General features: G+C 37.0%; 1 protein-coding gene across 1 annotated transcript; it reads left to right on the top strand.

Moving 5' to 3' along the window:
• Positions 1–9,178: 9,178 nt before the first annotated feature.
• LOC110007219 (mini zinc finger protein 1) lies at positions 9,179–9,992 on the top strand. The gene has a single exon (XM_020666951.2). The coding sequence runs from the start codon at positions 9,399–9,401 to the stop codon at positions 9,681–9,683; it is 285 nt and encodes a 94-aa protein (XP_020522610.1). The 5' UTR covers positions 9,179–9,398; the 3' UTR covers positions 9,684–9,992.
• The last annotated feature ends 2,621 nt before the right edge of the window (positions 9,993–12,613 follow it).

The following is a 12,613-nucleotide window of genomic DNA, read 5'->3' as shown; positions in this document are numbered from 1 at the left end:
CCTTTTAATTAATCATCTCGATACTAAGATGTATGAATATGCAAAAAAAAAAAAGAAAAAGATTTCCATCCCCCAAAAGAGTGTCTTGCAACACATTATCTAGACTGTCTATTTTCGAGATTTTCATGCGTTTATAAATCTACTTGATTTGAACTATTTTTTGAGTTTAAATTTTTATAATCAAAGATTTTCTTAAAAATTAACCCATAAAAATAAAGAACAATTGAGATGAATAAAAATGTTGAATCCATCCATCGCTTGTTCAGCATCACCCAACCCTGCTAAAGCTTTAATCCAGGATGACATATGGGTGGAAGTTAGCATTTTCAGATGCATTATGAACATGAAAGTAATTTTACGAACTACTGAAACTTATCAAAATACGATTTAGGAGGTGAACTATTTAACATTTTACCCCGTTCTTTTCATTTCATTTCAATTGTCCAATCAAAAGATACGTTATCATGTATTGAAAAAGTTTGTAACATATTAAAAAATATCAAATATTCCATGCTTTTAGTGGATTTTGATAAATATCCCTACAAATTATTTTTCTAAGGCTTTGGGCCTCCAAGTCTCCCAAGCATCCATGTGTAACAAACAAAAAGGCAAACCACAGGAGGGCACATTTTTTCCTCAAAACCACCGAAAATACAAAGTAATTGCAGAATTATATAAAGGAGAAGTGTTTGGTGAGTCAGCAGACTCACCTATTTATATGAGGCCCCCTTCAAAATCCATCTTGGATTTTGGATCTAAAATTTTATAATTGGACGCGGTTGGCATGTGGCCAGCCCGCATATTGTAGAAATGTGGGCTTGGCAATAAAATATTTTTGATCATAATGTTTAGAGAATAAATAATCTTTAACATGGAGGTCATGAATATGGACAAAAAAAAAAATAAAAAAATTGATTATTAAAAATAATAATTGTATAAAAAAACATTTGTTCCGTTAGTTACAATTGCTTTTAGATGGACCACCTATTTGGGTCCATCTTTAAGATGGATGCTTTATACCTCTGGACCGCATATTGTAGAAATGTGGTCCAGCCTGCATGAAACAATTGTTCTTTAGAATTTGTTAATATCAATTATGAGGATGATCACCAATAAGGAAATTTTTTTTCTGAAAAATAAAAGTTGGTAATTTTTTTTTTTACCACCATTTATTTTGGCTTTTCACTGAGGTAACATTTTCTGATGTCCATCGTGGAGATGGGCAACGCACAACAACAGGTAAGTCACCGGCCACACCATAACCAGTTCTTAGATAAAATAAGATCCAAAAATGCATTTCATACGAATGCACCATGAAAATATAGAGATCTCCTTGGGGTAGTTCTTCGAGGCCTACCATGATAACATTTGACCTTAATGGGTGGTGCAAGATGCATTTTCAAGCATCCGAGAGAGAGAGAGAGAGAGAGAGAGAGGTGCAAGAGGATGCATATATTTTTTTAGAGAGAGAGAGATTGAAGTGCAAGAGGATGCATATATTTTTTAGAGAGAGAGGTTTTAGAGGATGCAAATATATATGCATAATTTTATATTTTTTGTTTTATTTTATTTTCAAGGCACCAAATGCCAAAGTCCAACCATCTTATTATGCGTCATCACGAGCAGGGTTGGGTTGTTGAGGCACATAGTCTCCACTCCCACTTAACCCACATCATTCATGTCTATTTAGTCCCCACCACCCAAACCCTCCCTCCACCACTCTCCCAAGATAACATTTTCTTCAACTTATTCGACTTCCATCTAATCAGGTTTCATTATTTTTTTATATTAGAGATTCGGCAAAGGAGATAACATTTTATGTGTCTCAAAAGGTTTCCCACCCCTTCATTCTCTAATTCTCTACTTCCTATGCCTTCTCATGGTGGATCCCACCAGTTTTATCGTACCAAATCGCTAAATCTTTTTGGCCAAATGATTTTATACTGAATCAGGAGAAAACTGTTCGTTCACTCCTGCAGGTAAATATCCCATCTAGGAGTATTTTAGGACCACAAATTTTAAAAATTTATCATACTGAACCTACTGACCAACCTATTAAAAAAATTTATTTATTTGCTTGAGAAAAAAACCCTAAGATTGAACAAAGACCGTCCAATTTTTAGTAGTCATCTAAAATCTCCCTTATTGTTTTTTTTCCTTAAACTATGATTCTCAAGTGGATTCCAAAATTTCAAATCAAGAAAATCCCCGGGTCTTTTGCCTGAGAGAGCCGGTGTATATATAGTGTACTACTGTGTGCCATATGTACTCATTTTTATTATTATTATTTTGTATATATTCTATCCTCTGTTCATGAGTCAATGGGAAAAAACTAATCTCAAAGGTCAAACAATCCACAATTGAAAAAGAGAAACAGGCTGCCAAAAATATTGTTATATTGGAAAAGTTATGAACCAACTTGGTCATAAGTAGCTTATCCTGCTCAAACTCCAAGTTTCACAATACTATTTTCATGAACAAGAAAAAGTAGTCTATGTTTTAAATGTTTATGGTTGCTCATTGAGGAAATGTTTATATTGCTCATTGGCACCCAAGTGTGATAGCTTCTCTCTCTCTCTATCTCTGAGATGGGTAGATCTATCTCTCTCCTCTCAAAGGAAAAATATCTAATGCTTTTTACTATTACTAATATTAGGCAAACATGTAATGTGATGGATATTTGAACACCTCCGTCTCTCACACCGGCACGTACAAAAAACCATGTTAGGTTTCTATTTATGGTGTATGTGTGTGCGTATACTTTACAAAATTTATTCAAATAATGTGAACGGTTCAAATTGTGTCGCGCACGGCTCAACTTCTGTCACGTGCTATATTTAATCCATGTGCCTCTCTAGGCCCACTGGACCTCAGAATGTCCATTGCCGGCCTCACTTTACCCATATTCCACCTATGTCTGTATATTTTTTGCTCTGCAATGTCATTCATCCGGATATCGGGCCTCTTCAGCCCTGGGGCCAATTTAATTGCTCGTATCAGATTGGGAAGACGAAATTTTATTCTCTTAAATCGGGTGGCAATGGACCGGAGTAAGCCAGACTGGGTCCAATGGCTCTGGCCCAGACTTTGCCATACTATTCTATTTGGTTAGGTGACCAAGTCTTGTTAATGGGGTCGGGCCAATAGATCTTGAATTTCTTTGGTAATTTACAAAAAGAAGAATAAGCCCTGACCCTAGCCTGGCCCCATCCAAGCCTAGATTCGAGACACCCTAAGTCTTGCTCTCAAGCCGAATCGGATGGCCTAGACCCAACGTCATTAAGTTTGGGCCGCAAGTGCCATCCCCACCCTAAAAAAGGAAAACACTTTTCCGGTGGTGTAATTGCCAAAAGCCCTATATCCTTTCTGGTAAATAATATCCAAATCATGCACGTAATGTCAAAATGAAGAACGATTTCAAGTTAGGCTCATTTGGACCACAAAAACTCAACACGTGGTCCAACAGTAACAATTAATGATGTCATCTCACGACCACATTGTCTGATATTTACATCATCATACGCCCACGTTGTTCTCATGATGGCGCCATATGAGGAGAATGCATGTGACTCAAGATTACAAAATTCTGAGGACCACAGAAAGAATATGGTCCTCGCATCTGGTGAGAGTGAGCCACATTCCGGATAAAGGCTTGTTTTGATGAGTCCCTTGGTAGGCTTGGCAATGGGCAGCGACTTCTCTGGCCCTATCATGGCAAGGATTAGGCCAAAGATACCTAGGTCTAGGCTCATCCTTCCCCATGCTGAGGCCTAAAGACGTATACAAAGAAAGAAAGAAAAAAAAAAAAGAATTTACTTGAGCTAAAGAGAAAAAAAATGAACTTACTTGAGCTAGCCCCATCTGGCCCTAACTCAGGCTTGGCCCTTGGGCTGGCTCTTAGGTCGTTGTGGCTTGGCCGTAGCTTGGCCCTTGGGCTGGCTCTTAGGCCGTTGTGGCTTGGCTATAGCTTGGTCTTTAGGCCACATTTTGAGCCTCAATCCCCACTTTTTATTTAGCCGAATCAGGCAGGCGAGCCCGTTGCCGGCCCTAGTCCTTCTCAAAAAGCCGATTTATCACCATCTAATAATTAAAGGAACAAGCTTATATAAGGTTCCAATCTTAAAATGTAGAACTACAAATGCACCTCAAAAATCCATCGGAAAAGGTTATTTTAGGGTTGAAAAACCTTGTGATTGATCATCTTGACATCGAGATGTATAACTATGAAAAATAACAATATTTTGAGTCTAAAAAAAGTGCATCTTACAACATATTATCTACACCATCCATTTTCAATATTTTCATATGTTTATAGATCTAATTGATTTCAATGATTTTTGGAATTTAGAATTTTATAATTAGATATAAAAATAGATTTTGAGATAATACTAAGAACATTTTACATTAAAATTATCTATTACGATAAAGTTTGAAGGTACACCTTAGTTGGAATGCTTAAGGTTGCAACCTTATGGAAACCACGCCAATTATTAGAAGGACATTGATTGATTTGAGAACTATTGTTTTTCTATGGTCCAGCATTCCGTTCTAACTTCCACCTTGTAGTGCTTGTACTTTTCCCACACTTGGAAGTACTGTTTAATAACTTACTAAGTGATCTATTTTCAAATTGCCAATCATAGCACACATGATCATGGATAAAATATTTGAAAATACAAAAAAGTATTAAATAATTTATAGATTTAAGAGTATTTTAACAAATGAAAAGTAGTTTATGGTTAGGAAGACACAGGACTACATTTAACTGTATTTTAACAAATGAAAAGTAGTTCATGTGTAGGAAGACACATTACTACATCCACGTCCGCCCAGGGCATCACACATCCGTTTAAAAGATGTATACGGAATCGTGGTCTCTCCGAAATAGGGTAAAATCAACGGTTTAAATTTCTTTAAAAACTTCTCATTTTTACAAACTTAAAATTGATTTTTTTTTAACACATTCAAGATCTCCATGTCAAAGATTTTATATACCTAAAAAATAAGGTCCAAAATTCATCAAAAAAGTAGATCACAAATAGGAATCGCTGTTTTTATAAGGCCAAGGCTTTATGAAAATATATTAAAGCCTCATCTCGAAATTCTTGTCCAAAAGCACTTTACGGTGAAATTGATTTTCAAATATAATTTTCAATATCGACTATGAAATTTGAAGCTAAAAAAATGTTATAGATCATGCAGATCCAAGAATACTTATTTTTAGGGTGAAATTGATTGTGTAGATAATATGTTTTATGAAATACATTATTTTTATGGATTGAAATCTTTTTTTTTTTTTTATGGTAGAACTGCAATTTTTGGTGTGTTTTGAGGGGAGGCTTTACTTGTTTAGATAGAGTTGCAGCCCTATCAAAACATTTTTCTTCATAAAAATTTTATCCCTTAACGAATGGAAAATGTTTTGATAGGGCTATGTTTATGCCCGAATTTGTGCCGATCCCTGAGTGAGATCAACTCAAATCTCTTGCAAAGCAAGTTAATTTTAAAAATCAGTAGAGAGAGTATGATCGCTCAAATTGTAGATTTAGGGGCTTCACAAATCTTTACATTCCTGGTTCTCCTATAAACCTACCGGCAACACCAGCTCCATAATCCATCTATATGTCCTTGAAAAGCTTCTTAATTAATCTAAAAAATAAATAAATAACCAAAAAATAAAATTAAATAGAAAAAAATAAAATAGGAAATAAAATAAATAAATAATAGAGAGAAAAGACCACATACCTGAAAATCTCAAAGTTAGGACTTGTATCAGGATCGCAGGTTGATTTACACATTTTGATGTCTTCTCTTGCTTTATTGAAGCATGGCTCTAAGCTATTCGATCTAGGAGAACTTGTTCCTAGGATTTGATCTTAATTTTAGGGAAATTTTGAGTAGATCTGAGTTTAGGAGCTTTAGCCTAAGAATTTTTTCCTAATTTTCTAAAGGTTTAGGATTTTTTCTTTTTTCTAGGTATTTTGGACTAATTTTTTAATATTCTAGGCTTTCTAAGATTTTTCCTAATTTTTTAGAGGATTTTTCTAATTATCTGAAATTTTTGGAATTTTCTTAATTATCAGGGCATTATCCTAATGATTTTTCTAACTAATTTTTGGGCTATTTGTCATGTGATTCTCCTGAAAATTTAAGGGGGTATTTATGGGTTAGGCTAGGGCTAGTGCTAAAATAATTGCTCTAATCTTCTAGTCCTATTTTGATTAGGAATAAGCCAAATTTTTGAATTTTCTAAAATATTTCTAACAAAAAATGGACTTAAAAAACCAATTCAAAAAGGACTTGGATGCCCTGATCCCATCGGACTGCCCGATGCATGGCCCATCACGTGGCCCAACATGTCGCTTGGCGTGCGGCCCCTACACGATGTTCTGTGTCTCACACATGGACATTTTCGTAATTTTGGCCCTTTAACTTCGATGGCGTATATCTTTTGATCCTAGGTCTGATTTGAGTCATTATTAAACCGTCGGAAAGCTCTTGGGATCTACTACTAGTTAGGATAGGTTTAGTATAATTTTGAAACAATTAAACTGGGTTCTAAGTTGACTATGGATCACTAGGGCTTATGTGGTTATAAAGGCTCAAAATCATGATTTTCAGCAATGCCCTTAGCCAGAATATCCAGGGGGTGTGTATAGGCTGCAACCCTATTAAAATAAATAAACTCACCACTATTGCAGTTCTAGCACCAATTGATTATCTCGAACCGGACTGTTATTGTACCATATTATCTAACTATCAATTTTGCCTTAAAAATAAGTGTTCACATATCTTCAAGATTTATATTATACTTTTAGCTTTAAATTTTATAGCCGTTGGAAATTGATTTTAGAGTTGTCATGAAAATTTTCAATGCCGAAGGTGCTTGCCAGATAAAGCTTCAAAGTGAGGCTTTTCTTTGTTTTCACGAAGCCTAGGCCTTATAGAAATTCCGTCCTTAACAAATATCTTACATATTAATAACCTAGATAAAAGATTTCTTCAGTAGCAGGCAAGAAGTAAGACTCGTTTTCTTGGGTAGATAAGTGGAGAATACATGCTCCTATCCATTTTTAGAAATAGTTAGTGGCTTTTGAATGCCTCAGAAATCAAGACCGGTACCTGAGGTTCAGGAGGTGCTACGATGATCTCAACACCGATCCCTATAAATCTAACGCTCAAGCTTTTGCCACTTGTCATCTCAGCGAGCAATCAAGTTGTCGATGAGACTGTTCCCCCTCTATGTTTCACATACCCCCACTCTCCCTCTCTCTATTTTCCTCACTCTATGTATCACATGTTCCTCTCTCTCTCTCTCTCTCTCTCTCTCTCTTTTTCCCTCTCTCCATTTTCCACCCCAACATGCCCACACACTCTCTAAAGCCAAAAACGCCGATACTCTCTCTCCCTCACATAACTCACCCCTTTTCGCTCGAGCCAAACAAACCAAGTCTCCTCTCTCTCTCTCTCACTCTCAACCAAGACTCTCCCTCTCTCTCATCACTCAACCTTTTTCTCTCTCTAGGCAAACAAACCAAGACTCTCCCTCTCTCTCATCACTCATCCCTTTTCTCTCTCTAGCCAAACAAACCAAGACTCTCCCTCTCTCTCATCACTCATCCCTTTTCTCTCTCTAGCCAAACAAACCAAGACTCTCCCTCTCTCTCATCACTCATCCCTTTTCTCTCTCTAGGCAAACAAACCAAGACTCTCCCTCTCTCTCATCACTCATCCCTTTTCTCTCTCTAGCCAAACAAACCAAGACTCTCCCTCTCTCTCATCACTCATCCCTTTTCTCTCTCTAGGCAAACAAACCAAGACTCTCCCTCTCTCTCATCACTCATCCCTTTTCTCTCTCTAGGCAAACAAACCAAGACTCTCCCTCTCTCTCATCACTCATCCCTTTTCTCTCTCTAGCCAAACAAACCAAGACTCTCCCTCTCTCTCATCACTCATCCCTTTTCTCTCTCTAGGCAAACAAACCAAGACTCTCCCTCTCTCTCATCACTCATCCCTTTTCTCTCTCTAGGCAAACAAACCAAGACTCTCCCTCTCTCTCATCACTCATCCCTTTTCTCTCTCTAGCCAAACAAACCAAGACTCTCCCTCTCTCTCATCACTCATCCCTTTTCTCTCTCTAGCCAAACAAACCAAGACTCTCCCTCTCTCTCATCACTCATCCCTTTTCTCTCTCTAGCCAAACAAACCAAGACTCTCCCTCTCTCTCATCACTCATCCCTTTTCTCTCTCTAGCCAAACAAACCAAGACTCTCCCTCTCTCTCATCACTCATCCCTTTTCTCTCTCTAGCCAAACAAACCAAGGCTCCTCTTTTTCTCTCTCTCTCTCTCGTTAGAGTGGCAATCGTGCGAGGGTCGACAAGCATTGTTGGTATCATTTCAAAGGGCCCGCCTTTCACCTTTAGCTTCGGTTTTCACTCACTTACTCTAATCCAACATCCCCAACTTTTTAGTAAAATAACTTGTAAGTGGGATCATGCCTTAATTTAATCTACGGAACGGAGAAGATTCGATCCGATTAGATTATAAAAAAGTAGTTCACTTGAAGCTATTAACCTCATAAAACTCTTCTCCCACCTTCATCACTTCAGGGCAGTTGAAGTGTCAATTCCTTCCTCCCCATTTTCCATTTCTTTTTCTAGAGAGTTTTTAGAGAGAGAGAGGTGTGTACATCATACGCCTCTTTTAATTTTTCTTCTTAGAGAGTGAGAGAGACGAGCATTTTAGATCATAGGGGTCTTTTAATTTCTATTTTTGTTGGAGAGAGAGAGAGAGAGAGAAGCTCATAAAATCATAGGCGTCTTTTAATTTTTATTCAAATCATAGGGGTCTTTTTATTTCAAGAGAGAGAGAGAGGGGGGAGGTTTGTAGAACATGCCGGTTTTTCTATTTCTATTCTAGGTATAGTTAGGGGCAAATCAACGATCTCTAGCAAAGATTGAGATGTCTAAACGAATGAGATGTAAACTTAAGTGATTACAAATATTTTCTTTTCTTATTTTCGTTTATTTTGTCATTTTTTTTAGGCACAAATTTTCAAAAAATGCACGAGGAATTGGAGAGAGAAAGCAATTGTAGTTATGGTGATGCATAAATAAGAACCATAAGAGAGAGAGAGATACCAATTGTAGATACGGTTATGCATAAATAAGAACCATAGGGCTGCATAGCCAAGTTGTGAGGGGTGAAGTGTGAACACACTCCCGGAGAGTGAGAGGCCTCATTTGAAGGTAAATCCTGAAACCCCTTACCATTCCTATCCCTTTTCATTCTCCTCCAAAATCGGTGAGAGAGAGAGTGAGTGAGACCGATTGAAGTCGAAGGCCTTAGAGTCTTCACTGAGAGGATCAAACCAGTAACTCAAGGTAGGTTTCCCACCATGAGGCGCCAGGAATCATCTTCTCGGAGGAACGAAACCCATGTCCGGAGCTCTGGGCAGTGCACCCGAAGAAAGTGCGTTCGATACGCAGAGTGCCAGAAGAACCACGCCGCTAATATCGGTGGCTATGCCCTAGATGGTTGCAGAGAATTCATGGCTAGTGGTGAAGAAGGCACAAGTGAAGCCCTAAAATGTGCAGCTTGTGGCTGCCACAGAAACTTTCACAAGAGAGAAGAAGAGGGAGTGGGTATTTGTGAATGCCCTCCAAGCTCCACAACAAGATAAATTAGGGTTTCTCCAAACCCTAGAAATCCCTAAACTCCCTCTAAGTAAGAAAATCCTAGTGTTTGATTTTGACTTTTCATGTTGGGTTAGATGAAAAATCTTATTTTGAAAAAAAAAATTCTTGATTTGCATTACTATGTTTAGCGTGGTGCTTGTATATTCATCACAGTTGTGTTTTAGGTAAAATAGAGAGATCGGGTAGTTTTTGTTTTTTTTTAAATATTTTGAGCTTAGTTATGTGAATATGAACAAAATATGTGAAGCTTCATTGTTGTGATTCGATAAAGGAGATGGATTTGCTTCTCTAAATTAAGATGTGGCTTTTAATCTTAACATGCTTGATTTTTTATTTTTTCATAATTAAAAAGTATATTTTGTTTTTGGAATCAATGGTGAAAGGGATACATTGTGCACTGTATGTAGTGCTGAAAGTCATAAGAAATACATCTAAGGTAATTGTGGCCATGAATGAGAGATGTATATTAGGGAATAATCACATGGTCCACAATTCTTCAGCCTCACTCAATGATATCTTTTGAGCAATTCCAATTTTACAATTCAAGTTGATGGGTACATGCATATATACCATCGATCTCCCATGTTCTAATCAAATCCTTCTGTCTTTCTTGCTTTTTTCCTGCGAGCTCTCTCTCTCGCACAAATTCATGGACACACATTTATCATATCTCTCCCAATTTTCAAGCTATTCCTTCTTGCTCTTCCTTGCTGCCTCTTAGTCTATTCCTGTTTGGCCTCTCTCTCTCTCTCTCTCTCTCTCTCTCTCTCTGGTTGTGAATGTGTGATGCAAGGGCCATGCCATTGCAGTTGGAACCAAACCAAAACAGAAGAGACCAAAGATGATGATTTCATTGATTTATGGACTTTATTTGGTGGGAAGCATTGATATCTCCTTAAAATGGACAAATTTTTAACTTTTTTTTCTTTTTCTAGAGATTTCCATTGGCCTATTTTCATGATAATTGAGACAAACTTTTTTTATATTTGTATGGAACATGGCCATATTTTGGCATTCTTGTCATTCACGTGGTATACTATCCTCTAAGGCCTTATACATGCTTTAAGAAAACTCGACTAATACAACTTGGACTCACCCGAGTTGCTCGTAGGCCCTATGTGACTTGTTCTCAATATTTTTATTATTTCTTTTATTCGGACTGGGCCGAGTCTCTAAGAGACACATCCGAGTTTACCACACTGGACTTGGAACTAGGCCTCCAATGTGTTCCGATCCGAGTCCTTGTTTTTTAACATTGCTTTTGAGTATGATTCATGTTAATAGTGGACATAATTAATGATACTATTCTTTCCCTTGAAATGCATCATTATGGAGAACTGCTTGGTTTGATTGTAATAGTTTAAGATGGTATATTAGCTCATTCTATGCTTTTTCTAGAATAAGTATTCTGATTGCTATATAGTTTAGAATGCAATCAAAATTGAAAGATCCCAAATGTATTTTTGCTGTTAAATGGGTTAAATCATCTTGAAAGTTATAAGTGTGAGAAACTGTATAGGGTTACAAAACTGTGTAGTACTATAGAAACTAACATATGTAATGAACCACCTTCCTAATATAGATACACATAAGATGAAGGAAAATATTGTTCACCATATGTAATGAACCGCCTTCCTAATATAGATACACATAAGAGGAAGGAAACTCCTAAACATCAGTACAGGTTTCTATATTTTCCGCAATAAGGGCTCAACCTTGAGAGCCAATTATGTAGGCAAAGATAATTTTGGTTGGGAATCCACTGAACAAACTACTTCCGGTTCAGCTTTGGGAATTATGAAGTTTAGAGAAGCAATTATGAAGTTTAGAAAAGCAAACTACTTCCAGTTCAGCTTTGGGAATCCACTGAACAATTAAGAGACTCTGAAACCATTTCTAAGCTTCTCCAAGAGAAGCACGAAGAAGGAAGAGAAAAGTGATATTGATATAATGGAATACAAATGTGTATTATTAGCAATTTAGGATTTCTATTAGAACTGTTAGACTAATTACCAAACAACTAAAAGACTATAAATTTAATTGGCATAAAAATTGGTATGTGAAAATTTAGGCATCCTGATTAGGTGTTACATCATTAACACATTTTGAGTATCCAAAGAAAACTATGAGTGCCGTTGTAGTTTTACAAGTTGACACTTAGGGTTTGTATAATACAGAGCGACCTCCAAACAAAGTGTGAAAAGAGGCATTTTGGAAAGAAACTTGTGGGAACGAAAATGATTAGCCCTTTCTTCTTAATGTATTTGATGATGTTAATTGATATATTAGAAATGGGAAACCCTTTTGTGTCATCACAGCCATATATTAGAGGCCCGCGACTACCCGATCTTAATTGGATGGCTCGGAGGGTGCCAAGTACAAGGTAATGGCTCGGAGGGTGCCAAGAACAATGTGACAGTTTGGCACATTTATTGGGTCATACTTTATTTGTGACATTATTGTCCGTTCACTTCCAGCCGTCCGATCATGACCTTATGATGTCTCTAATCGCATAAATTATATGGCCTAAGCACACATAGAAAGCACTTTCACCAGACTTTGGCTTCAATGTGTAAGTGTAGAATCCTTCTGCTAATAATCGTTTTCTGTGCTGTTCTTTGTTTGTCCCATCACTAAATCTCCTTTATCTAAAATTAAATGCTTTAGGTTATTTAACCCATAGTCAAGCTCATACCTAAAAGTATATGTCTTTCTATCACCAATAATTAGGGTTTTTTAGGTGGGAGTCTTGGCTCGGTTGTTAGGGCATAAGAGGTCACAACATAACCTCCAAAGACATAAAAGAAAGTGAGTGTCAATGTAGCAACCACTTTCCACTTTCTCTTTTAAGGCTAATCAGAGCACCCCAATGTTCACAAAAAAAATGTCCAAAAAATAGTAATCATAGCACTCC

The sequence above is a fragment of the Amborella trichopoda genome, chromosome 4 (assembly GCF_054954075.1).
Source record: "Amborella trichopoda isolate Santa Cruz 75 chromosome 4, AtrichopodaSantaCruz75HAP2 v2.0, whole genome shotgun sequence".
NCBI lineage: Eukaryota > Viridiplantae > Streptophyta > Magnoliopsida > Amborellales > Amborellaceae > Amborella > Amborella trichopoda.
Note: the sequence above shows the minus strand (reverse complement) of the source record. Positions and strands in the feature narration are given on the sequence as shown.